We start from the raw sequence: 27,331 nt of genomic DNA on the forward strand, positions 1-27,331 counted from the left end.
AAGCTAAGTGCAGGCTCAGGAGGGAATGAGTAACGTCGGGAAGGCCCAGCGGTATGGAGTTTTGCACTGGCCCTGCTCGGGCTCCGTGTGCATACGGGCGAGGACCCGGGGGCTGAGTCCGCGGCCTAACCCTGCCACCGGGAAGAAACCCCGGCTCTGCCAGCCGGCCTGACTGATCCTAGCAAATTCCCCAGTCTCTGGGGCCTCGGTTTCTTCCTCGGTCAAAAGACGAGGGGGTTATTCGAGCTCTCTGACCCCGCCAATACACTATAAATCTAATAGGCAGCCCCGGGGAGGCGGCGTGCCCTTTAAGCCAGGTCCCGCCCCTCAGCTTTGCCCTTTTCTTCCAAAAGTTCTGCCCCGCCCGCCCTCGAAAAGCACGTGGGGCGGCCGCCTCAGCCACCGAAAATAGCTGCCGAATCGGAGGCAGACGCTACGCCGGCGCGGTTTGAGCCAAGCGGGCCACCATCTCCGGGACCGGAAAAGCATAAGGGACGTGCATCCGGCGTCCGTCCTGCTTTACGTTCCCCCCTCACCACCACTCCTCCTCCCCGACCCCCCGCTCCAGCCTGCTTTTCTCTTATCCCCTCAGCTCGGGCTTCCCTCGCAGTCCCTGCCGCTGCTAGCCCCGAGGCGTGAGTCTCAGTGGTGGGGAAGGACTGAGGGGCGGTTGTCCGGCGAGCGAGGGGCGCTGGGGACCGGGGGAGGAATGGGGAGTGGAGCAGTTGGAGCCTGAAGAGGTAACTTAAGCAGGGACCGGGCCCGGGGGGCTGCACTCACGCTGGGCGCGCCGGGCCCCTGGGCCGGGGGCAGCGGGAGGGCGCGCGTGGCGAGCAGGCTGCGGGGCGGCCGAGCCCTGAGCCGCTTGGGGGAGAGAGGGAGTTGACAGGGCCCTGGGGCCCTGGAAGGAAAAGGGGGAACTGTGGGGGGCAGGGGGAGGCGGAGAACCGGGCGGACCACGTGACTGGTTTTGCCCAAACTATTTTAATTGTAAACTTGGTCTGGAGCTCCTGGTGGCCTCTGCCTTCAGCACCCTGCAGGTCGCCCGTCCCCAGCCCATGTGGAGGGCCGGGCTGGTTCCCGCCACCTTTCCGCATCTTTTCCTTCTGTTGTAGTCGTTGCTTTTTTTCTGGGAGTGCAGACCTCTTAGACCAGTCGAGACTGTTCCTTGTGGTTAGGGAGAGGGATTAGGATATCATCAAAAGCCAAATTCTAATAAGTGCTTTTTGATTGGGAGGCTAATTATCAGTGAAAGATGTTCGAGAAAGTTAAGCCCGTCCTGAGCTTTTCTTAAAAATGACCTTACACAATAGGAGGCGTTTACTGTTATGAAAACATGGTTCAGTGTCACTATGCAAGAAGCATCCCATGATTAAGTTGTGCTTTTGCATATGTATCAAAGTTTTAAAATACGAAAAAACAGATAAAATCCCAACTTCCACCTGTTGAGACAACTCTAGCACACTTGCTTTTCTTTTTTTCCCCAATAGTATTTACTTTTCTAAATATATGCAAAGATAATTTAAAATATTAACTTTTGCAAAACTTTGTTTAAAATTTTCCTCTATCTCCCTCCCCAAGACAATAAACAATCCAATATAGGTTAACCGTGTATAATTCTTCTAAACACATTTCATATTTGTTAGCTATGCAAGGAAAATCAAATCAAAAGGGGAAAAAACCGAGAAAACAAACAACAAAAAGGTGCTTTGGAAGTGCCTTGATTTACTCCATTGAGAGTCAGGTCCATCACAATTGATCATCATGTAGTCTTCCCGTTACTGACACTCTTGTTTTTCTTATTCTCACTGGTCACGTAGGAACTAAAACTTCATAGGAAAAAAATCATTTTTTATTAAATGAATGTATCCTTTTTTTAATTGCATGTGGTGCTGTTGTAATTGTTCTACCCCCACTTCCTCCTCAAAAAAAACCCTCAAGAGTAATTGATAGGCTTCTGGGTTTACTACCAGAAACTTGCCATGACTAGAAATAGACATGATTTTTGTTTTCTTAGGCCTGTGACTTACTGAGATTAAACTTAACATCTTTTATTTTTTTAAGCTTTTTATTTTCATAACATGCATGGATAATTTTCAACATTCACCCTTGCAGAACTGCAATTCTTCTAAACACATTTCCATATTTGTCATGCTGTGCAAGAAAAATCAGATCAAAAGGGGAAAAAAACAAGAAAACAAACAACAAAAAGGTGAAAACACTATTCTTTGATCTATAGTCAATCTCCACAGTTCTCTCTCTGGAAGTGCATGGCTCTTTCCTTTTCAAGCCTTGAAATTTCCTTGAATCACCGAATTGTTAAGAGCCAAGTCCATCACAGTTGATCATAATATAGTCTTGTTGTTAGTGACATACTTGCTTTTCTTATTCTCGTTGGTCACTTAGATACTAAAACTTCATAGAAAATCATCGTTTTTATTAAACGAATGCATGTGGTGCTGTTTTAGTTGTTCTCCACCTCCATTCCTTTAAAAAAAAAAAAAAACCCTCAACAACAATGGATAGACTCATGGAGTTACTACTAGAAACAGACATGATTTTTGTTTTTCTAGACCTGTGATTTACTTTATACTGAGATTCAACTTAAGTCTTTTTTTTTTTTTAAATTAAAGCTTTTTATTTTCATAACATATACATGGATAAATTTCAACATTCACTCTTGTAAAACCTTGTGTTCCAAATGTTTTCCCTCCTTTCCCTCCCACCCTGTCCTCTATATGGCAAGTAATCCATAGATGTTAAGTGCAATTCTTCTAGCAAACAACAAAAATGTGAAAATGCTATGTTGTCATCCACATTTAGTCCCCCTAGTCCTCTCTCTTCATGTAGATGGCTCTCTCCATCAGGAGTCTGTTATAACTGGCCTGAATTATCTCATTGTTTTAAAGAGTCAAGTCCATCAGAGTTGATCATCACATAACCTTGTTATTGTGTAAATGTTCTAGTTCTGCTCACTTCAATCAGCATCAGTTCATGTAAGTCTCCCCAAGCCTTTCTGAAATCCTCCTCCTCATTTCTTATAGAAAAATAATATTCCATTATATTCATATACCATAACTTATTCAGCCATTCTCCACCTGATGGGCATCCATTCAGTTTCTAGCTTCTTGCCACTACAAACATTTTTACACATGTAGGTCCCTTTCCCTTTTTTTATGATCTCTTATGATACAAGCCCAGTAGAGACACTGTTGCATCAAAAAGTATGCACAAATTGATAGCCCTTTGGGCATATCAATTTAAATTCTTACAGATTTGCCTGGGTCTCTGAGAAGTTAAATGACTTGGTTGGCCACACAGCTAGCATATGCCACAGGCAAGACTTGAATCCAAGTCTTTTGGACTCCCAAGAATCCTTTATCTTGACATGTCTTCTACAGGTATAAATACTGATGTGTACAGACATGACATGCCATTAAAATAAGATGTGTATATAGTCAGTTTACCTCTGTTTGCATTCATTTCCTCAGTTGTTAAAATGGGGGTGATAATAGTACCCACCTCACAGTGGGTTTTTTTGAGACCTAATGAGGTTATATTTGTAAAATTGCTTAGCATAGAGCCTGGTACTATAGAAATGCTTACTCCTTTCCCTTCCACTTTTCTAGCAAAATGGGTATTTATGTAATCTATAGGATTGTATCCCTAATGTTCTTCTGTGTTCTTTAATACCATTCAGGTTTACCAGTTACTACTACAGACTCCTTGTTTAGGAGATAGTGCAGGATTCAAAGTTAATTATATTTGGATTATCTGAGGATAGGGTTGGAACATGGATTTACCAGTTAACTATGGTCTTGGTTTATTTTACAGTTTTCTTTCTTTTTTTTTTGCTTTGTCCTGCACAGAACCTCAGGCATGACCTCTTTTCCTGGGTGTTTTGGTTTGGGTGCTGCTGCAGCTGGGATGGAACCTCAGGAGATTGCTGAGCTGCAGCAAGCTGTGGTGGAGGAGCTGGGCATTTCTATGGAAGAACTTCGACAGTTTATTGATGAGGAACTAGAAAAGATGGATTGTGTAAAACAGCGGAAGAGACAACTGGCTGAGCTGGAATCCTGGGTGGTCCAGAAAGAGACTGAGGTTGCCCATGTTGATGAGCTCTTTGATGAAGCATCCAGGTCAGCATCAAGTGGCCTGGGGAGAACGTGTCAGCATTATAGAAAAGCATCCACTAAATGGCCAATTATTTAAATAATAATAATAAATAATATTTAAATAACACTTGACCAGCTCACTAAGAGGCTGTTAGCTGAGATTAGACTCCTGAAACAAATAAATATATATAGGACATTCAGGCATCCGAATAAAAGAACTTTTAATGACTTGAATTAACCTTCAAGTATTTCTGTTCTTTATAGCTCAGGGGTGAGTATGAAGGCATGGTCATCTAAGGTAGCTTTATAATTAAGTAGAGATCCAAGAAGATAGCTATGGAAATCTGCTTTCTATCTTTCATGTTATCAAAACATTTCATTCTAGGACAGTCAGTTCCTTGTAAATACTTTTTAAAAATTTGTATGTACAAATGAGCAACAAGAAATTCCAAGTTCAAAGTCTTTGTTCCTGCTTCCCCCTCTCTATCCATAGACTGACACAACTACCCTTTGTTCTCTAGTTTAGAATATCAGGAAAATGACTGATCCTACTTTCTTTAAGTAGGTGTATTGTAAATAAAATAAGTTATTGCATTCCAGTATCTGCTTCAGCCTCTTCCCCCACCATGGTACCCTTATTGGAACTCAGTTTTTCAATTAAAACCATTTAGTGGTAAGATATGCTTGAAATAGAAATATCAGTCCCCTATTTCAAGTACATTATGAATTAAAGGAAGATGTTATTGAGAATAGTATACTGTGAGAAAGCATTGAACTTGATGTCAGAAGATCTGTGTTCAATAATTAGCTTTAATGTTTTATGGTAGTATAATCTTGGGCAAATCACTTAGCTTCTTAGAATATCATTTTCTTCATCTTTTAAATACTCACAATACTTTTAAATACTCACAATAATATTTGACCCTATCTTAGGGTTCTTGTGAAGAAAATAGGGGATAAATTGTGAAACACTATATAAACTGTAATCATATATGAGCTCGTATGAAAACTTAAACACCATTTATAACAAAATGCAGCATTTGTATAATACTTTAAAATTTGCAAAGAGATTTACATCTGATCATTGTTTCAACAGGAAAATGCTTTTTGAATTACAAACAACTTACTTAAAAATGATACATCTGTATTTTTATGTGACTTTTTAAGGGCCTCCTCTCTACTACTGTTTTTGGCTTTGACTCTTTTCCATCTTTCTATCCAGGGCAGTCACTAACTGTGAAACTCTGGTGAAAGATTTCTACTCCAAACTGGGGCTGCAGTATCGAGAGAGCAGCTCTGAAGATGAATCTTCTAAACCCACAGAAGTAATTGAGATTCCTGATGAGGATGATGATGTCCTCAGTGTTGATTCAGGTGAGGGACAGGGGCTAGGACAAAGCATTCTCAGGGTTATAGTGGGAACAAGTAATGGACAGCCTTGTTTGTATTTTATCTTTTAACTTTATTTCATCTTTCACATGCATCCCTGATGTGATTATTTTCTAATTATGTAAACATTTGTTTAGGGTCTCTATGCTAGGGGAGAATGTAAAAACATACAAAAAGAATATTTTTAAAGAGCTTATATTCTATTGGAGGGATACAACTTTTTAAACTATGTATGGTAATTTAAGAAGGGAGAGAACTGTGTAACTTTTTTTGCATGTGAATGAGGGACTGAAAGTATAAAAAGAAGAATGCTAGTAACAGCCTCATTGGGTGTTCAAATATAGGGTACAAAAAAACCCAAAACGTAAATTAGAAAAGCAGGCAAACCAGAGTAATGTCATGTCATTGGGTATCAGGAGAACAAAAAATATTTAGAAGTTTTTAAGAGTAGCAAGTGTTTCATAGAGTATGAGGAGAATGATGATGGATAAAAGGACATTTGATTTTATATCTGGAGTATTCATTTTCAAGAGGGAAATTTTAGGGAATTGGAAAGAGGGAACCCAACTCAAGAGTTTAAGGACATGTGAGTAATTAGAGGTGATGAATTCAGACCCTTCATGAAATAAGGGGAAAGTAACAGTATAATTGGGTAGTCAGAAATGCTGAATATGAGAAATTTAAAGAAATATCGATTTATCTCATGCATTCATTAAACACCAGCATTAAGCACTGGGAAGAAAAACACCAAAGTGAGACAACCTTTTTCTTCAAAGAGCTTACCTGCTAACATTTTTTTTTTTCCTTTTGGCAAGGTAATCTGGGTCAAGTGACTTGCCTGGTGTCAAGTGTCTTGAGGCCGAATTTGAACTCTGGTCCTCCTGACTCCAGAATCATTGCTGTCTCTAACACTCAGTAGGTGCAGAGTGAAGTAAACATTAATGACTACAATGATATAAACTAAAATAATGCTAGAAGAGTCCTGGACTCTAAATAATTATAATGAGCCATCTCAGAAGAACAGGTGATGAAATCTGCATTCCCCTCTCTTGGCTGATTGGAGTAAATAAATGACCCCGAATATTTAATATACTGACAACCATAGTCATGGTGTTGGTTGTGTTTTCTTTAACAGTTTTTCTTTGTTACAATGGGAGAGTTGTCTGCTAGTGGATCATAGTCAGAAATGACCAAAACACAAAAACAAATGGTATAAATGTGAATTTTATTTTAACATTTTAAAAATTGGAAATGGAGGGAGGAGGAGATGATGCTAGTAGTTGGTAGCAGTACCAAGGGAATTTATTTTAAGGGTCAGGAAAAGCTAAGCCTCTTAGTGGTTGGGAGTGAAGGAAACTGAAGCTGTGAGGGAGAGATATAGGAGTTATTTGATAGAATAAGATGGAGTAAGATTTGGGACTGCTTGAGTTTAATAGAGGTAAATTGAGGGTGGAAGGGATTCTTTGCTCTCTGATATAGGAGAGAAAGAGGAAGAAGAGATCAGTGAAGACAGAAATTTTTGAGATAAAGAAGAAAGAAATTGAGGGAGCAGCTATTGGATTCATTCCTAAGGAGAGGCTTGGACATTGAGCATTGTCAGAGTCGAGAAAAATGTTAACATTTCCACCTGCGGTGTTAGTGATGCTTTATGGAAGAAGTAGGAATTGTTCCACCTTGAAGGGTGAGTAGTATTTGGATAGAGATGGAGATAACAAAGGAGGGCATTTTAGGTCAGGAAAATATTGTGAGTGAAGATAAAAACTTGGAAAAGCAAGTGGGAGTCAGAATAAAACTATTTGGATGAAACAAATAATTCATGGAAGAGGTAGTACTGAAAGAAGGCTACCACTTCACATACTTGAGGAATGACACAAGGATCCCTTATGATAAGTGGTATCTGAAACAAATGGAAAATTGGCCAAAATTAAGGGTTCAGTCTGTAATCCTGGAACAGAATTTTGTATGAAGAAGATTGGCATGTCATCATTGCCACCAAGAAGTTTTTCTTGGCTCACATTTTCCAGACCTTGTTCCTGCCTGAACTAATCTTTCATACTTAGCTCCTTCTTCTTGTTTTCTAGTTTATTTGTTTGCTTTTCCTTCCCCTCAGATTGTAAGGCTCTCAAGAGGAGGGCCTGTGATGTATTTATCTAGTATATGGTAGGCACCAAATAAATGTTTGCACTTGAGTGATTTTAATTCTCTGTTAGGATCAATTCTAAATAAACAGAAAAGAGAAGAACTTGAATAACCATTACATCTCCAGCTTGGTTTCATGTGCTAATATAGAATTTTAACATTCTCTTTAAGATTCTATTATTCAGATTCCTTATCAAGAAATCTTAATCTTTCAAGAACTGAGATACAGTCCAGAAAATCCTAAATGAAAAGGGTAATCAATTTACAAGCACTTATTAAGCAAATACTCTGAGGCAGACACTAAGCTAACCTTAGGATACAAATTAAAAAGGAAATTGGTTCCTGGCATCTAGTTTACTTTATGATGGTGGAAATGACATGTTCATAAAAAGTTATCTGTAAAATATATACAACCTTAAAATGGCACATTTTATGTGCTAATGGGCTTATTGGCCTTCTGATTCGAAACCTCTTCATTTTTTCTTTTCCATCGTGTAACATCTTCAGGCAGCTCCTCAGTATCTATTAAGTGTCTATTATGTGCAGAGCATTTTCCCAGATTCAAAGATAGGACATAATCAGTGAGCTTACAGTCTAACAGATTGATATGCATGTATATAAATATGCAATGCTGTGACATTAATGTACAGTCAACCAAGTCAGAATAGAAAAGAGAGAAAAAGTGCTTTTAGAGATTGAAGGAAGAGACAAGTCATTTCCTAATTGGGAAATCAAAAATGGCAGCATTTACTGTAGAGTATGGTAGAGTAGAAAGAGTGGATGATTTGCATTCTGAGGACCAGAGTCAGATCCCAATTGTGCTTCTTTTATTGCTTGAGTGATGTGGAATAAGTCACATAACCTTTTTGGACTTCAGTTTTATCACTTGTAAAATGACTTGATTACTTAGTCTGATTAGCTCTAAATCTATGGTCCTGTAACCCTAAATTGAATAGTTTCAATAACTGGAATTGTGTTAAAAGTAAAAGCTTGGAGGGGAGATGATTCTAGATACAAACAGTAAATTAGGAGTAGTCGTTTTCAGCTGTAATATAATACACATGGAGGCAGTACTATTGTGGGAGAAAGCCAGATAGGCAACAGGTCGGGAAAGACCCTTAATCCCTGGTCAAAGAAGTTAAAATTATCTGCTATGTAATAGGGAGTTGGTGTCTCCACTTTAAGCCCCTTCTCCAGAGCCTCAGCTGGCAAGGAGGTGACCTGGGATTCTCTAAGGAATTTTGATCTATGTTAGTAGAAAGAAAACTCAACACATCTTGATCTTGGAAATATTAAATCAAAAAGAGAATTATTGAAGGGTTTTAAGTGAACTAGTGCTCTGAAATCTGGGCATAGGAAGGTAAAGTGAGGAGAGGCTGTAAGAAGACCTATTAGGAGACCTCTGCAGGAGTTCAGATAGGAATTGATGAGAGCTTATGGCAAGTTGGCAATGGCTAAAAATAGAAAAGAGGTGAAATCTAAAACTTTTGAAGGTGTAATTAGTACAACTTGGTAATTAGTAGCAAGGGAAGACTCAAAGGTTACATTGACATTTAGAGGCTGGGTAACAGCGAATGGCACTGCCATGGGCAGGAGACAAGACAGATGTGTCACCTTGAGGAGAAAGATGTTTTCTGTTTCTGACATGTTGAGTAGCAGTACCTTTAGATAGTAATATCTAGTAGGAATCTGGGAAGAGGTCAGGACTGAAGGTGTCAATTTGGGGATCTTCTGAGTAAAAAAAGGTAGGAAGAGTCATATGAGTAAATGAGCTTATCAGAACTGAAGAGGATCCAAGAAAGAAGCTTTTGGAAGACACCCATTTTAAGAACTTGAGAGGAGAAGGAATTGAAAAAGAATTGGTCAGAACATCAGGAGAAAGTAATCCCTACAGAATCCAGCAGGCAAGAGAGTCTCAGGGAGGACAGTGTGCTTAGCAGTATCATATGTCAGAGCTGAAGACTGACAAACAGAGGGTGCAATGAGAAAGGCCTTTGGTGAGCTTTTTAATAGCGAAGTTCTCGAACAGGATTGAGAGTGACAACTTCACTGCAACTGATCGAAGAGCAAGTGGGCGATTATGGTTAGTTTTTTTAATAGGAAATATAATTATAGGGATGTCTTTTTCTCTTAAACCCGCAGGTGATGCAGGCAGTAGAACCCCAAAGGACCAGAAGGTGAGTTAACTGGGAGGATAAGAGACGAGAATTAAAGAAGATGTTAGGATAGGGTTACTCAGCACCATTTGAGTGCCTGCTGTTTGTGGAAACCTGTTCCAGACACTGTAGAAGACAGAAGCTTTGATACTAGGAATTGGGTTTCCAGTTGGAGAGACAGCACTCACACCCATGAAAATGATCGAAGAAAGTTTACAAGTAGACTTTATGAAGATAAGTTGGGTGTTCAAGTGCAAGATAGTCAACGAGAATTGAGTAAATGTTTACCACAAAGGAAAGCTAAAACATCATCCTTGCCCTCAAGGCGCTCCCATTCTAATATGAAGGGAGACAACTTGCAAATAATTATGTACATACAAGATAGAGAGTAGCTGGAAGATGTTCTTGGAAATACTAGCAGGCTTTCAATGTGGGCTTTGAGCTCAGTCTTGAAGGAAGCCAGGGGAGCGAAGAGACAAGGATAGAGGCAGAATTAAGGAGTGAGGAGGATCAAACAAGGTAAATCAGGGAAAGTTTCCTAGAAGAACTGAATTTTGAGCCAGGCTTGGAAGCAGAAGCATGTTCTGCCAAGAAGTTGGCTGTCCTGTTGACTCACTACAGCTCAGGCTGTTTAAAAGGCAAGCTAGTTCTGCACCTGGGGAGAAGACTTGCTGATTCAAAACTTTTGCTTCCCCAACCCCTGTCCTACAGCTCCGAGAAGCTATGGCTGCCCTGAGGAAGTCAGCCCAAGATGTCCAAAAGTTCATGGATGCTGTCAACAAGAAGACTAGTTCCCAGGACCTGAACAAAGGTCAGACTTTTGGGATGTAAAACCATTTGCTTATTGGCATTAACTAAGTTCTTTGTCTCACAATCCAGTCTGGCTTATTTTCTATAGTTGTTTTTGAGTCTTGGTTGCCTTACCACTGCTTTATCTGGCATATGGTGGCTCACTTAAAGAGTCATGGGTTTTCCCTTTATTTACCTCCTGCAACTGGACCTTGAACTGTTTTGCAGAGCATGAAAATATTCCCCAGAAAAAAAAACAAGAGCATTGTTGACTCCTTGTAGCCAGGAAGACATGCAGAACTTTTGGATAAGAATTTGAGATTATTTGTAGAATTTGGCTTTCTGCTCCTACAAGGTAGCATTGGTAATTGAAAAACCATGGGGTTTGCCCTCTATAACATGGGCTTTTGAATCTTTTTTTTCTGTCAAGGACCCCTTTTGACAGTCTGATGAGACCTTAGACCTCAGAATATTATTTTGAAATGCACAAAAATTATATAACATTATAAAGGAAACTAATACTATTGAAATAAAGATGTGACTTTTTTTAAAAAATCATTTTCTGGACTTCGTGAAATCTATTCATGGTCTCCTTGTCGGTCTGTGGGTCCCTGGTGAAGAACTCCTGCATAGAAGCTAACCCCAACCGGGATGAGCCAGCAGGAGGCCAAAGGGCAGGCTTTCACTCCTCTCCCTTTTTCCTATATCACCCCAGAGATGACATCCCCTAGCAGTGTAAGGTGATAATATCCCCAAGACATGGAGTCAGGAGGACCTGAGTTTGGATCCTTTAATACTTACCAACTTGAGGCGACTTCTTTCATTTCGGAGCCTGTTTCCTCATCTGTCATATGGAATCAAAAAAGACCACTAATCTGACAGGTTGTTGCAAGTTTCAGATGAGATCAAAGATCTTTTAAGATTGAAAAGTGCTATATTGTTGTGATGATTCTTCCCTAGGGGCCTTGGGTCAAGTCCCTGTTGAATTGAGTAAAGACGGTGACCTGGTTGTAAGCATGAGAATTCTGGGCAAGAAAAGGACCAAGACATGGCACAAGGGGACCCTCATTGCCATTCAGACAGTTGGTACGTACAGCCCAAGGGAAGAGTCAGTGGGCCAAGCATTGTCTGGACAGGCAGTCCCATTGCTTAGCAATCCATTCTGGGCCTGCCTCTTTGAACATCATTGATCCTTTTTATAGTGATCTGTGAGGTTCCTAGTTGCCCTGCACATCAAATTAACCATCTAATTATGTTCTTCCAGACATTCTCACCAACTAACAAACTCCCTTTACCAGGTATTTTTTCTGCTTTAGATTGCCTGTCTGCTAATTTGTCCTGTAAACTTGGGTCCTGTTTCTTTGATGTCATTCTATTTTAGAAGGTTTCTGCTCTCCTCAAGTCCTGAACTTCCATGATTTTTTCTAATTTTAGTTTTTCTCATCTCTCTAGTAGCTAATCAAAACAGATAATTATTGGTTATTTGCCTTTTCAGTGTGGGCTCTTAAGCACATACCCTACATGTATTCTTTCTCCCTATTTAAACTATGAGCTCCTTGAGGAGAAAGAGAAGAAGTAATCTCTATATCCCAGGCATTCTCTATATCTCTGTCCAGAAGTAAACACAGGGTTGTGGTGTGAAGAATTAGCAAAGTGATAAGTGATAGAAAGATTATTGATTGAATTTGGAGTGAGGGGACTTTGGTTCAAATGTAGGCTTTTCGTCGCTTAATCTGATTGGGTCTCAGTTGAGGTGTTTTTTGTTTTGATTTTTAAAATGGGTAAAATAAGATGAATGCATGAAGTGATCTCTAAGGCTCCTTTGAGCTCTATATCTTTAATTTGTGAATTGACAGTTGATGCCTTTCTTCCTTACTTAGGGGCTGGGAGGAAGTTCAAAGTCAAATTTGACAACAAAGGGAAGAGCCTGTTGTCTGGGAACCATATTGCCTATGACTACCACCCTCCAGCAGACAAGTTGTATGTAGGGAGCCGTGTGGTGGCCAAGTATAAAGATGGGAATCAAGTCTGGCTCTATGCTGGCATCGTGGCTGAGACTCCAAATGTCAAAAACAAACTCAGGTACTGGGATGGGGGATTATAGAATCAGCAACTGGAAGATTAGCAGCTACATCCTTTAAAAAATTTCCAGTTTTCAGAACTTTCTCGACCATGTTCTTTTCAGAACTCTAGAAAACAGAGACAAAAGAATTTTCCTTAACATGGTAAATATTGTAACCAAGAATCAGCATTTATATATGTGTGTGTGTGTGTGTGTGTATTAAAACATGCTACATATATATACATATGTGTGTGTGTGTGTGTGTATACACACACCAAAAAAAAAAAAAGTAGGGGCATTTCTAATAAGCTTAGGGATGATGCAAGGATGGCCTTCATCACCACTTCTGTTTGACTTCATGCTGGAAGTGATGACTGTAGCAAGAAGGAAAGGAAAAAAAAACTTGAGGGAATAAGCATCCCTCAGAAGAAACAAAATGACTATTTTTCACAGATGAGATGGTGTACTTTAAGATCCTAAAGAATCAGCTGAAAATTTACTAAAACAATAACTTCAACAAAGTCAAAAAATTCCAACAGGAAAGGAGAAATTCCATTTAGAATAACTACAGAATATATAAAACATTTAAGTATCTACTTACCAAAATAGAGGAACTATATGAATATAGCTATAAAACACTATTTGTGAAGATAAAGACAAATCTACATGATTTGAAAAATATTAATTGTTCATTGGTAGGCCCAGCCAATATAATAAAAATGACAATAGTATCTAAATTAATTTACTTGGGGCCATGCTAGTCAACTATCAAAGAATTATTATATATAGTTCCAGAAAAAGTAATAATACATGGAAAATTAAAAAAAAAAATCAAGAATCTAAAGAAAAATAATGTAAAAATGGAAAGAAATTGAATAGGTCTAGCAATAACAGTTAAACTATATGACTGAGCAATAATTATCAAAACAATTTGTATGGGCTAAAAAACTGACAATCGGGAACAGATTAAGAACACAACCAATAGAAGTAAACAAACTTTGTAGCCTAATGTTCAATAAATTTAAAGAAAACCAGTCCTTAAGGACTGTCTTCTGTTGAGAAAACTAGACAGTAGTTTGACAGAAATTAGGGTTAGAATAATATCTCACATCCTTTAAGGAAAATAAGCTCCAAATAGAGAGATGACAGCAGTATAAAAAGTGACATCATAAACAAATGACCTGTCAGAGCTATGGATAAAGGAAAAGTTCATGACCAAACAAAGGATAGGAAAAATCATAGAAAATAAAATGGACAGTTTTGATTACATAAAGTTAGTTTTTGCCAAATCCGTTAACAGACTAGAAGAGGAATTAGAAAAAAAAATTTTTACAGCAAGTTTCTCTAATAGAAATCTCATTTTCAAAATAGATAAGGAACTAAACTCAAATTTGTAAGTTTATAAGAATAAGGTGGTTAACAATTATAATTAATTAATTGTTAGGGGGTTTAGTTTTCAATGAAAGAAATCCAAGCTACCTATAGCCATATGAGAAAATGCTCAAATTTACTAATTAAAAAAATATAAATCATAGTAATTCTGAGGTTTCACATCATATCCGTCAGATGGACAAAGCTAACAAAAAAAGGAAAATGACAGATCTTGCAGGAAAGTAGGCACACTGCTGCATTGTTTGAGTTGTGAATTGGTACAGCCATTCTGGAAAGCACTTTGAAATTAGACCTAATTATAAAACTGCATAACCTTTGATTGAATAATAGTAGGTCTATACTACCAAGAGAAAAAGAGAAAGAAAAGGTCTTATATGCACAAAAATATAGCCACTCTCTCCCCATTTTTTTTTTTTTTTTTTTTTTTTTTTTGGTGACAAAGAACCAGACACTAAGATAATATCCATCAAATGGAATGGCTGGACAAATTATGGTATAAAAATGAAATGGAGTACTATGATGTTACAAGAATTGAAAAATGATTGTTTCAAAGAAACCTGGTTAGAAAAAAATGTATAATCTGAATGCAGTGAAATGAGTAAAACCAGGACTACAGTTTATACTGTAATATCAATATTGTTAAACAATTCTGAAAGACTTAAGAATTCTATTCAGTGCATGAACCAAAAACATAATTCCAGAGGATTGATGAAAAAGAATCCTACCCATTTCTCATGTCAGAAAGCCTCTAGATTAATATGCAGAATAAGAAACACATTGTTGGATATGGCCAGTATGGGATTTTGTTTTACCCAACTATTCTTATGTGGGAGAATGGTTTGGTTTTGTTTTTCTGATTGGAGGGGAAGGTTGAAGGGGAAAAAGAAATGCTTGATTGGGGGGTGGCAGCTAGGTGGCACGCTGGATAGAGCAGCAGCCCTGATGTCAGGAGGACTCAAGTTCAAATCTGGCCTCAGACACTTAACACTTCCTGGCTGTGTGACCCTGGGCAAATCATTTAACCCCAATTGCCTGGGGCGGGGGGGGGGGGGGAGGGAGGAAAGAAATGCTTGATGGGGACACACACACATACAAAATCTTTTCAAAATAAAAGAATTAAGAATCTAGAGAAGGTGACCTACCAGAGACGGGTTAGTTATATAGAAAAGGAATCCAAAAAGCCAAAGAGAACAAATAACCTTTTATTATAGATGCAGAGATGTAGAGGAGCTTCAAGGAAGAACTCTTAGTCACTGGAGTGGAAGAAAGTCTGAGAACAAAGTGAAGGAGGATGAGGGCTGAAGTATCTCTCCACAGAGAGCAAAATAAGTTTCATTTTGGGATTAAAAGAGTAGAGGCTACTAGGGGATTATCTGCCAAATGTGGGGCAGGACCCTTGTTTTATTGTCACCTTTTATTTTTAGGTTCCTCATCTTCTTTGATGATGGCTATGCATCCTACGTCACACAGTCTGAGCTCTATCCCATCTGCAGACCACGTAAGTTTCCCTTTTTCCTTCCCACCTTGTAAACACTCTTCTTAAGTGACGTAGTTGATATGTCTTTTATCTTGTATTGTTGTGGCCTCATAGTTCCACTAGAAATTCTAGGAAATATGTATTAGGTGCTAAGATCCTGATGATACCCTCTGTAAAGCTCTGTCTTCCTAGCCAAAATGGAAGAAATTTCTGTTACTCCACTAGTGACAATGATCCATGTTTTGGAGGTAACTTACAAATATATTATTTTAGTCCTCATTCTTCCTGATGTTGTTCCCGGGCATGAGGAAAAAGATGCTAAAGAGTTGTTTTATAATATCCTAAAAGTAGGTTTATGCCTGAGGAAAAGACTTTCCAGATAATGTTTGATGGCAAACATTAACATTCAAAGGCCCTTAAAAAGATTGATGTAAGTGGGTTTTTGGTTTCTTTTGTTTTGTTTTTTTGGTTTGTTTTTTTAAATTCTATTTAGGCTCCAATGCTACTTTGTTGGATTTGCTGGCTTCTTTTAAACCCTTTAATAAAAGTCTTCTTTTAAACTTTCCTGAAGGTCCATATTCAGGTGTATAATAAGAGTGAGGAATATGTGTACATGATTTGCATGTTTTTTGCACATATGATATTTGCATATGCTTATACGTGCTGTTATCTATACCCAGTTTTTAGATCCCTTAAAATTATTATTTTTTTCTTTGTCATTTCTTTTTCCCCCTCCTACCTTAGAGAATCCCAGTTCTCCATTTCTCCTTTCTTCACCTACCCTTTAATGAGATCTTTTTTCTTTTGAACAGTGAAGAAGACTTGGGAGGACATTGAGGACATTTCCTGCCGAGACTTCATTGAAGAATATATCACTGCCTACCCCAACCGTCCTATGGTACTCCTTAAGAGTGGGCAGCTAATAAAGACTGAATGGGAAGGCACTTGGTGGAAGTCTCGTGTGGAAGAGGTGGATGGCAGTCTTGTCAAGATCCTGTTCCTGGTATGGTCTCATCCTAGGCTTGTGGGAAGGAAGTCATTAAGTGGGAGAGAAGCTAATAAGGGTCAGTGGGTATTTTACAGAGGCTCCTATCTCTTCCTTCACTCCCACTTGTTCTAGTCATTTATAGGAAGACTTCATTTCTAGCAAGAGTATCTTCGTAAGTTGATATTTAGTATTTTCTTTGTGAAGGAAGTAGACGTAGATTCTGCCACTGCATAACTAGCTAATGGAGGAAACCCAGCAGAAATAGGAGATAAAAATAATAGAGACATAGATACAAGCTTGAATTCAGTACCGAGCAAACCATGTACTATTGATTCTTGTCATTTATAGGAGTTATGTTCTGTAAGTTGCTGCAAATGCTGAATCAGTGAACACTAATTGTATTGCTTCTGAAGCATTGCTCCTAAGGGGTAAATACGGGGTTAGCTTCCTGTGTGCCTCTGGTCACAGCATTTCTGGAGTGGGCTCGTGTACAGATGAGTCAATTTCTCCTTCCTTGATGCAGCACCTTTCCTCATGCCTGCAGGAAGCTTATCGAATACACAACCTCAGTGGGGATATGTGCATTGTGCAAATCCAGCTTTTCACCACTGCACTTGTCTGCAGATTATCACAAGAGTGCTATGTACATTGATTGTGAGGTTTAAAATAAATTTTAGCTTGTAGCTAGATTCATAAATCCAGAATCTTTGAAAAACAAGCATCCATTGTATATTCATTGGACAGGGTTTGGCTGGATGGCATGTGTGGCATATGGTTAGATATTTTCTCTCCCCTTTTAGAGCTTATAATCTAAATGCAGAAACAAGTTGGGCCAGTAGGCATATCAGTCATTAATATAATTTCTTGAGTATCTCTTGGTTATAGAGCCCTATAGATAATACTGTGGAAAGATAAAAAGGATGGAGGAACTTGGGATCTGGGGCCTAGGACAAGTATAGTTTAATGTGGAAAAACAAACATATATGAAAAAATGGTTAATAATAATTACCAAATAGAATACAAAAGAATGCAAATTAACAGTCACATAAAATTTATTGTTGTTCCAGTATGGGACAAAATGTGATTTAAAAATTGGGACCTTGCAGTGGTGAGGGATATAGGGATCATTAAAAGAAATTTCCTCAGAGGAAGCACCTTTGGTGTGCTCCCTACAAATGACAGGACAGAATCCGGCCTCTCTCCCTTCTCCCCCGACATCAGGATGACAAGCGCTGTGAATGGATCTATCGAGGCTCTACCCGACTAGAGCCCATGTTCAGCATGAAGACATCCACAGCTTCCACCCTAGAGAAGAAGCAAGGGGGGCAGCTTCGGACACGCCCAAACATGGGTAGGTCTTGGAAGGGCTCCAGGGTCTCCCCTATCTTGGAAAAGAGAGAGCATACAGAAAGATTCTATTTCAATGTTCTTGTCACTTTGCTTTCTTGACTCACCACAAGTTGTTTTGTTTTTTTAAGTTGTGACTGCTTTTGTTGGTTCATCCATGTGGTATGAAAACAGCATACATTTGTGATTAAATCTGGTCAGGGTTACAAATTGAGGTAATATGCTGTAGAATGGAGTTTTTCTCTTAATGATGAAGGATCATTATCAGCAAGATCTGATTTGTTGTATTTTCCACAGCCAATTTTTAAGCCTAGACTGTTTTTTCTGTTATGTAGCATACTTCTACCATCTTACATACTTAAAATATATATATATATATATATATATATATATATATATTTGAATAAAACATAATTAAGGAAACAAATCCAGAAAGTACAAAATTCATATTGTATGCCAAAGTCCCAAATGAATATCTTTTGCATTATCCATGGCACTGGTCCCCCCAATGTCAGCATGGATAATAAATTAGAGTAATTCCATCCATTTTTGCTGAACATGCTTCTGCTTCTCTCTCTTTTGCTTTCACCCAAGGGTACATTGTAGAGTAGGACACAAGTGGCACTAACTAAAACTCCTCCCTGGTGCACTTTCTTTCCCCTGCTAGGTGCTGTGAGGAGCAAAGGTCCCGTGGTACAGTATACTCAAGATCTCACTGGTACTGGAACCCAGTTCAAGCCCCAGGAACCACCTCGCACTCCCTCCTTGCCTGCCCCCACTCTGTCCCCTCAGGTGGCTGATTTGGAGTGAGTATGATTCCTTTTTGTTCTCCACTCCCTTCTGGGCTTAGAAAGCTCTTCTTCCACTCTATTCTCATCATGGCCTTCTTTCCATGACCAGCTTTTCTCTCTCCCAGGAGTCTGGAGAGTCAGCTCGCCCAAGCACGGAAGCAAGTGGCCAAAAAGAGCACATCTTTCCGTCTAGGTTCTGTGAGCTCTGGTCATTCATCCCCTACATCCCCTGGGCTTAACGAGGCAGTCCCTGGCGGGAAGTCTTCAGTTGGCCAGACAGTGAGGTGAGATCAATCAGGAGCAATCTGATGGACCCTACATAGTCTGTGAGCTCATCAGCATCAGAGCCTGAGGGTCTGTGGTATAAATAGAATAAAGAGGCAAATCAGTTTTGGGCTCAGGAAGTGCAGTTCAGTGGAGAAAACAAGAAGAATTGGGCACCCGTGACAAAGACTGTGCACCAGGAAACGGCATCAGCTTTGAGGGATTAGAATGACCTGAGCCGAGAAAGCTCGTCTCAGGAGACCTCTGCAGGAAGGAGATCCAAAGCAAACTTGAGAAGAATGGGTGCACCACAGGGATGGTGCTCAGAGCCCCAGGGGATCACCTCTCAGACTTGGGCTGGTGAAGGGGGGACAAGGAAACAAGTTTGACCGTCCGAGATGAGATGTTTAAGCCAGGGAATTTCAAGAAGTTGGGATGGTTGGGTATAGGAGGGGGCGGTGGTGCAACTCGAGATTCTGAGGAAGTTTTGTTGGCCTTTGTCAGCCTCTGAAGCATGGTGCTTGCTGTGCAAAGGTGGCCACGCATCGGGTAAGGAAGACCTGAGTTCAAATCCTGCCTCAGACTTTTCCTAGTTGTGTGACCCTGAGCAAGTCACTTAACCACTTTCTGCCTCAGTTTCCTCATTCATAAAATGGGAATAACACGCACCCAAAGGATCACATGAGATTACACCTGTACAGCACTTTGCAAACCTTAAAGAGCTATAAAATTTCTGATTTTAGTAGTAGTAGTGGCAGTAATAATAGACTCATTTTTCTTCAACGCACCAGTTTGGTAAGGTGCTTTCCTTAGCAGCAACTCCTGAACTTCCATCTCATCTGGCTTCTCTCCCCACTTATTTCTTTTCATCAGATTAACACCAGGCTCTGCGACCCCTGGCCCAACTTTCCCAGCTTTTCATGGCATGCTGGAGCGGGCTCCAGCTGAACCCTCCTATCGGGCCCCCATGGAGAAGCTTTTCTACTTGCCGCATGCCTGTAGTCACACCTGCCTCACTCGAGTGAGGCCGGTGAGCAACACACAATACCGGGGCAAGAACCCCCTGTTGGTCCCTCTACTCTATGACTTTCGGCGCATGACGGCCCGGCGCCGGGTCAACCGCAAGATGGGCTTTCACGTTATCTATAAAACACCCTGCGGCCTTTGTCTGAGGACGATGAATGAGATTGAACGCTACCTCTTTGAGACAAGCTGTGATTTCCTTTTCCTGGAGATGTTCTGTTTGGACCCTTATGTTCTAGTGGATCGGAAATTCCAGCCCTATAAGCCTTTTTACTACATCCTGGACATCACTCATGGCCAGGAGGATGTTCCTCTCTCGTGTGTCAACGAGATTGATACCACCCCCCCGCCACAGGTGGCCTACAGCAAGGAGAGGATCCCAGGGAAGGGCGTCTTCATCAACACGGGCTGGGAGTTCCTGGTTGGCTGTGACTGCAAAGATGGTTGTCGGGATAAGTGAGTTGAAGGCGCAAGTTATTTTCATTTCCCTCCTGGCTCTTCTGTCCTTTCTCAGACTCCTATTTTTCTTCTCTATTTTTCCCTTGTGATTCTTCATTCCCTTTCTTTTTATTCTTCCCTAACTATGGCTCTACCTTCTAAAGCCTCTGCTGGTCATAGGAAAGTAGTGGTGGGAGAACTGGGCCTGGATTTTTTTTTTTGAGTGACTTTGGTAAAATACCTGCCTGTCTCACCTATCTTTGCTTCCTTCTTCCCCCATCATTCTGAATTTATTGGCTGCTTCATCATCCCTTAATATTTCATTATGAGATCTCTGTTCTTTCTTTCTGTATGTTTTTCTTTCTCTTGTGTACATATATATCTTTCCCTTGAAGTATGTGTATTTTTGTGTGAGAGAATCTCCCCTACCATATCATTTCTAGAAAAAAAGTCTCCCAACCTCATTCATCTACCCCTTTTATTCTCTATCCAGGTCTAAATGTGCTTGCCACCAGCTTACCATCCAGGCAACAGCCTGTACCCCCGGAGGCCAGATCAATCCTAACTCTGGCTACCAGCATAAGAGACTAGATGAGTGCCTGCCCACAGGGTAAGTGGGAAGAGGAGACTGAGCCTCAGACACTAAGGAGGCTACTGATGATGATTGTTTTTCTTTGCAAAAACTTCTACTACAACAGACACAAAGGGAATACAGAAACAGTTGCATTTTGCCTTTTGTTTTAAACAAACATTTATTAAATCAAACTGGGTTCCATGATCTTTCCGTTACTGAAAGGAAATAAAAGAATACCATTAGATAATCGTGGGAATTTTGCTTTGAGGTAAAGGATGATCCATTTCCAAGCTGTATGGTTTTTAATACATTCATCTTAGCTAACAAGTGAAATTGTTAAAAAAATGTATTTTGAGGAGACAGTGCATTGACACTTTACTGGGGATTACTATAGGCAGAGTCCTGTAATAGGTTGTTAGATACAAATGAAATACATAAAATAAGTTCCATCTTTTTAAGAGATTTACAATATGCATAGACATAACATAAATACATATCAAGACTTAGAAGAAAGCATTATCCAAGTAAATATAAAGTAGCATCTTTCAACTAGAATTCATAAGCACTTAAGGAGATATGAAACCAAAGCCTTATTGAAGGGTAATCAGGAAATTCCTCTTGGGAAGGAGTTGAGCAGGGTGTCAAAAAAGAGACAGGTACATGGATTGGCAGAAAGGCAGAAATGGGAGCTAGGTTGAATCAACACAGGACTTAAATCCTTGAATTTAAGGGTGTCAGAAAACAGAAGCCTCGGACTTGGGCAAACACTTAACTTGTATTTTAGAATAAGCAAAAGAATTTTAACTAATGTCAACACTGAAGGGAAGAAAAGTTAATTAGTAGTAATGGTTCTTTTTCTAAAGAGTTAATCTGTTGAATTTTCATACAAGGGAGCTAGAAGGCTAAGTTCTAGCACTTAAATCTCATAGGTAATTAATTGCAACCATGATGTTGAAAATCTAAACAATTGCAACAGCAGGTTAATTAGCTGGTAACTCTTCCATTAGATGTCAACATTAGTCTTTTGACTAATTCATCTGCTATAGTGTTAGCAGCTTTGCGGTCTCTGACCATTGTATGCATTTTAAAACAGAAGCACCTTTGGCAATACAGATTTGTAATTGTGATTAATGTTGTAGAGATCATGTTGTAATAGATTTTAATCTAATCTCTTCACAGGGTATATGAATGTAACAAGCGCTGCAAATGTAACATCAACATGTGCACAAACCGCTTGGTACAACATGGGCTACAGGTCCGACTGCAGCTCTTCAAGACCCAGAACAAGGGCTGGGGCATCCGCTGCTTGGATGATATCGCCAGAGGCTCCTTTGTTTGTATATATGCAGGTTGGTGGAGTGAGAGAGATCATGGATTCTTAAGATTGGAAAAGATGTCAGAGATCATTAATTCAACTGCAAGATGTAAATGTCATTCCCAACAAGCAATCCCTTAAGCACAAGAACAATTTAGACTCATGGAGAGAGACTACTCAATTGTCAGACCTAGGAGAGTAGAGGGGGGCCACAGCATCTCCCTCCCCAGAGAACATGTGTGAGATCTGTGTTTAGGTGAGTTGGGTTGCAGACTCTCCTGGACTAGAGACAGGAGTAGCTCAGTGGAAAGATTAAGACCAGAAAAAACTAAAACTGGTAAAAGCGAATGAAATTAAGATGTCAAATAGGTATTGCCCGGTTGACACTGGTGAGACCTGTTTGAAGGATATTAGAATATTTTGTTTCCCTTAGAGAGATCTCTTAACATAAGAGAAACATTACTTCTCTAGGTATGAGAAGAGACATGAAGAAATAAGAAGAGGAAGGAAGGGATGTTAGATTAAGATTCAGAGACTCTCCCCAATCCCATATTAAGGTCATGGTTTGTTAACTAGGATGGATGACATCAGTTTATTTTGGTGGGTTTGGGGATCCTGGCCATTGGAGAGATGGGGAAGAACGGAATGAACTTGCTGAAGACATGATCCCTTTTCCAAGGTGCCTTTAATTAACCCCATCGTTTTTCATCCAGGCAAAATCCTGACTGACGACTTTGCAGACAAGGAGGGTCTGGAAATGGGGGATGAGTACTTTGCAAACCTGGACCACATTGAAAGTGTGGAGAACTTTAAGGAAGGCTATGAAAGTGATGCCCCCTGCTCCTCTGACAGCAGTGGAGTGGACTTGAAGGACCAAGAGGATGGCAACAGTGGTACTGAGGACCCTGAAGAATCTAATGATGACAGTTCGGATGACAACTTCTGCAAAGATGAGGATTTTAGTACCAGTTCAGTCTGGCGCAGCTATGCCACCCGGAGGCAGACAAGAGGCCAGAAAGAGAACGGGACGTCGGAGACGGCTTCCAAGGACTCCCGCCCCACTGACTCGGGGACCCCCCACCTTTCTGCCCCACAGACTTCCATGGGGGGTTGTAAACCTCCTTCCTCTGAGGACACACCCAAGAACAAAGTGGCCACATGGCTAAGCTGCAACAATGTCAGTGACAGTAGTTTTGCTGACTCAGATAGCCGCTCCTCCTTCAGGACCAGTGAGGGTGGAGATGGGAGGGCTGGGGTAGGCCGTGGAGATGGAGAGAAGCCCTCCGTCTCAGGGTTAGGGGCCAAAGAAGAGGGGGATATCAAGCCATCTAAGAAAGAGGTGAGTAGGGCAGAATCCGACAGTTTTGGGGTTTTCTGTGCATAGTGCTGATGCTTCACACGGTCAACTCTGAATTGTCATGAGGGTTGTACATTTTCTGGATAATTTTTAGCAAATACTTAACGTAGCCATCCAGCTTTCTCCTCTTACCCAACTGGATTGGTCTAGGTTGCCATCTTCCACTGTCAGCTGAATGTGTGTCCAGGAAATACGATTCATTTTAATTTCATGAACAAGACATTAGCAAGAGAAATTATCTGGTGAATTTCAGAATGTCTTGTGTGAATGGTCTTCTTTATTATCTTCTATTTGCGCTCCTCCATCCCCCTTCAATACCATCCTTTAGCAGGGAGAATGAAGCATTGACTATGTAGATCAGGGGTTCTCAAACTGTGGCCTGCGGGCCAGATGCTGCCGCTGAGGACAACTATGCGCCCGCCAGGTTATGGCAAATGGGCTGAGGGGCAGAGACAGTGTGAGCTTTTGTTTTTACTATAGTCCAGCCCTCTCACAGTCTGAGGGACAGTGAACTGGACCTTATTTAAAAAGTTTGAGGACCACTGATGTAGATTCTTTTGTTCTCATTAAACTGCTTCCATGTTGGGAGTGGAAACTGAAGCCCAAGACCAGTTGAGTCTGCTCTTGGCCCCTAAGCTTCTTGCCAAAAAGTTAGCCTTTCTGAAGCCTTCTCCCCCAGGAGTGCTGCTGAGCCCGACATGGCCATGACTAATCTGCAGGTCTCTTCATCAGCTCTCTGCCTTAAGGCAGCATAGCCCCCACCCAGCACTGCTTCTTGGTCAGGGAGAAGGGGGGGAATGTGGGGAAGCAGAGTATAATTGTGGGGGGGGAAATTTAACTTTGCATTTGCTGCTTTATTTCCCAGGAGTCTGATGAACAGAACAAGACTGTGTTGTAAGTATCTTCTATTACTAACTCCCTTCTTCCAGATCTATCTACCACAGTCTAAAGATGAGGACCAACTCATCTCCTTCTGTTTTGCCCACTAGGCCTAGTGAAGGTTCTAGGACTTTTGGATTCAGCCCATCCCCCTTGAAGACTGAAGGTATCAAGGGCCCACCTAGCAAGACCAATACGCATCAGGCCCGGAGGCTTGTGGGGCCTGCACAAGCCAATCCTGATGTAAGCCATGCTGCCAAGCTTCTGTCCGCTGCACGATTCTACCAGTCTCGGTCCTAAGGCCAGGGAAAGCATTTTTACCATCTTCTGGTCTTAATAATTTTGCTAATTGAGGGGAGACCAAGGGTTCCTCCTTTTTTCCTGCATGATTCTACCTTCTTGCCCCACCCCCCCAGGGTTCTGATCTTCTTCCTGCTTTAGAATTAGCCCCTGACATTTGTCCTTTAACCCCACCCCACATCCATTTTCTAACTATTGATTCATTATGGAGACCTGAAGCAGAGACAGGTACTTGGGTGTGGATGTGGAACCCAGATTTCCCCACCCCTAGCCATTCCTGGAGGGATAATAATCAAGTTTCCTAAACTCTGTTCCTTCTGCCAGGATGTTCTGACATTATCCAGCAGCACAGAAAGTGAGGGGGAGAGTGGGACAAGCCGAAAACCTGTAGCTGGTCAGGCTCCAGCCACAGCAGCTGACAGTGATGACATCCAGACCATCTCATCTGGCTCTGATGGCGAGGATTTTGAAGACAAGAAGAACCTGTCTGGTACTTTGGGTGAACTTAAAGGGGTATCTATTAAGGAAGTTTTAAAGGCTGGAGTAGTGTAGGCCCAGGGGCTAGGAGTACTGAGGCCCATCTTCTTCCCAGCAGTTCATGTCGCATACTTTTCTTAGTTTATTAACTCTCTCCACCAGTTGCTAGTCTGTCACTTGTTATAGCTTTACCTTAAAAAAAAAAAAAAAAAAAAAAAAAAAAGGAGGAAAAAAAGCCCATTTAAGTTGCTAAGCATCCAGACTATTTCTTTCTTCAGGGAAAGGAACAAGCATACCTGCAGGGAGGAGCAGGGGTGGGATGATAATAGCTGATTTCTATGTACTGCTTTACTTTGCACAGTGCTTTAAATGTATTGCTTCATTTGCTCTCCATGCCAAACCTGTGAAGTCAGTGTCCACTCAAGCTACTGCCAGAGCTGGGATTTGAACACAGCCCTTCCCTGGCTCTGGGTTCAGGACTTCCCTGCTGGGCCAGGCCATGTCTCCCAGCCGTCATCTTCTCATTTCTCCACAGGCCCAATCAAACGGCAGGTGGCTGTGAAATCCACACGTGGTTTTGCTTTAAAATCAACACATGGCATTGCTATAAAGTCAACCAACATGGCGTCTGCAGACAAGGGCGAGAGCGTACCTGTTCGCAAGAATACACGCCAATTCTATGATGGCGAGGAGTCTTGCTACATCATTGACGCCAAGCTAGAAGGCAACCTGGGCCGCTATCTCAACGTGAGCCTCCCTTCCCCACAGTCCCAAAGGTCCTCAATACTGGATGTCCTAAGGACCTGGAAATAAGCCCGCCCGATTCCCTTATTCTCTGGCCAAAAATCCCACCAGCCTTATTGGGCCTCATTACTTTACCTCAGGAGTCTGACTTGTCCCTTGCCTTCTTTTTCCAGAGAAGTATTTTAGCTTAAAACATCTCAGCAGTTGGCTGTCTCCACCAGCTCTTCCTCGTACTACTTGCCCTTTTGGCTCTTACCATTCCCTTCTGCTCCTGTCCTCAAGTCCAACTGTATTCAGTGTTCCTACCAAAATTGTGGCCATTCATTCTGACTGACTTCATCCTGTTTCCATACCCACAGCACAGCTGCAGTCCCAACCTGTTTGTCCAGAATGTCTTCGTTGACACCCATGACCTTCGTTTCCCCTGGGTGGCTTTCTTTGCCAGCAAGTAAGAATCAGGGAGAAATAGAAGAAAGGGGTCTGAGCTTGGTAGAGGGAACTATGGTGGAAAATTCCCCAACTATGTTGTTCCTTGGTTTGTTTTTTTGTTTTGTTCTTACCTTTGAGCTGAAAGGGATTCAGGACTTTTCTGTACTTTCTCCATTTTCCAGGAGGATACGAGCTGGGACAGAGCTGACCTGGGACTATAACTATGAGGTGGGCAGTGTAGAAGGGAAAGAGCTTTTGTGCTGTTGTGGAGCCATAGAATGTCGAGGACGACTTCTTTAAACTTCCCTGCTGCATTCAGGATCTTCCGAGGCATCTCAGACCACCTCCCTATCCATTGGACTTGATCCCTCCCCTGCTTCCTCTAGTAGATAAAAATGGGAACCCTGCAGTTTGAGGGTTCCTTCCAGTGTGGTGCTATCAGGCAGGGCCCATCCCCCAGCCCACAATCTACTCTCCCAGCATGTTGGTTTGAGGAGATCACAGCTTGTGGACAGGGCCCTTCCATTCCTGCCCCATCTTCTCTTTCCCCTCTACTGCATTCACGTAAGTATGGCAGATCTCATTTGTCCCCAAGATGGGGATTATTTTTCCCAACCCTCCCCCCCACTCCCACTTTGTATTCTTCCTTGAAAATCTTTTAACAAGGAGGTAAATCTGTGTGTCTCTGGTTTGATTTTTCTTTCTCAGTTCCCTTCTCTGGACCAAGGGAGTCTATGATCCTATCTTAGTTTCTTGCCGTTGCCCATTGGATCATAAGTTAGTCCTTTTCTTGTCCACATGCCAGGTAAATTTTGAGATGGGCAGAGGGAGGGGAGAGTTTGTGGAATTGTAAAATTAGTTGTGAAAGGTAAGAAACCGCTTTCTT

At 41.0% G+C, this 27,331-nt stretch overlaps 1 protein-coding gene across 4 annotated transcripts; it reads left to right on the forward strand.

Moving 5' to 3' along the window:
- The first annotated feature begins 523 nt into the window (after positions 1 to 523).
- SETDB1 (SET domain bifurcated histone lysine methyltransferase 1) lies at positions 524 to 27,123 on the forward strand. Of its 4 annotated transcripts, none has more exons than XM_074263432.1 (23): positions 655 to 740; positions 2,116 to 2,212; positions 3,870 to 4,139; positions 5,338 to 5,489; positions 9,786 to 9,820; positions 10,511 to 10,610; positions 11,549 to 11,674; positions 12,469 to 12,670; positions 15,467 to 15,540; positions 16,332 to 16,522; positions 17,690 to 17,858; positions 18,522 to 18,660; positions 18,771 to 18,929; positions 19,783 to 20,388; positions 20,864 to 20,980; positions 22,124 to 22,293; positions 22,973 to 23,598; positions 24,482 to 24,510; positions 24,606 to 24,738; positions 25,120 to 25,285; positions 25,808 to 26,019; positions 26,376 to 26,464; positions 26,628 to 27,123. In XM_074263432.1, the coding sequence occupies exons 3-23, from the start codon at positions 3,880 to 3,882 to the stop codon at positions 26,743 to 26,745; spliced, it is 3,873 nt and encodes a 1,290-aa protein (XP_074119533.1). In that variant the 5' UTR covers positions 655 to 740; positions 2,116 to 2,212; positions 3,870 to 3,879; the 3' UTR covers positions 26,746 to 27,123. The 4 variants fall into 4 exon arrangements, with proteins under 4 accessions (XP_074119536.1, XP_074119534.1, XP_074119533.1 ...); XM_074263434.1 differs by having other exon boundaries at positions 17,729 to 17,858; XM_074263435.1 differs by lacking the exon at positions 2,116 to 2,212 and having other exon boundaries at positions 524 to 740; positions 17,729 to 17,858.
- Positions 27,124 to 27,331: the final 208 nt, after the last annotated feature.

Source organism: Sminthopsis crassicaudata, chromosome 4 (genome assembly GCF_048593235.1).
Source record: "Sminthopsis crassicaudata isolate SCR6 chromosome 4, ASM4859323v1, whole genome shotgun sequence".
In the NCBI taxonomy this organism is placed as follows: domain Eukaryota; kingdom Metazoa; phylum Chordata; class Mammalia; order Dasyuromorphia; family Dasyuridae; genus Sminthopsis; species Sminthopsis crassicaudata.

Excerpts from the sequence above, each read along its gene's own strand:
- SETDB1 (XM_074263433.1), top strand. The coding sequence starts at position 3,880 with ATGACCTCTTTTCCTGGGTGTTTTGGTTTGGGTGCTGCTGCAGCTGGG. Across the intron at positions 9,821-10,510 it reads GAACCCCAAAGGACCAGAAG|CTCCGAGAAGCTATGGCTGC; the intron begins GTGAGTTAACTG and ends CCTGTCCTACAG. Across the intron at positions 15,541-16,331 it reads CTATCCCATCTGCAGACCAC|TGAAGAAGACTTGGGAGGAC; the intron begins GTAAGTTTCCCT and ends TCTTTTGAACAG.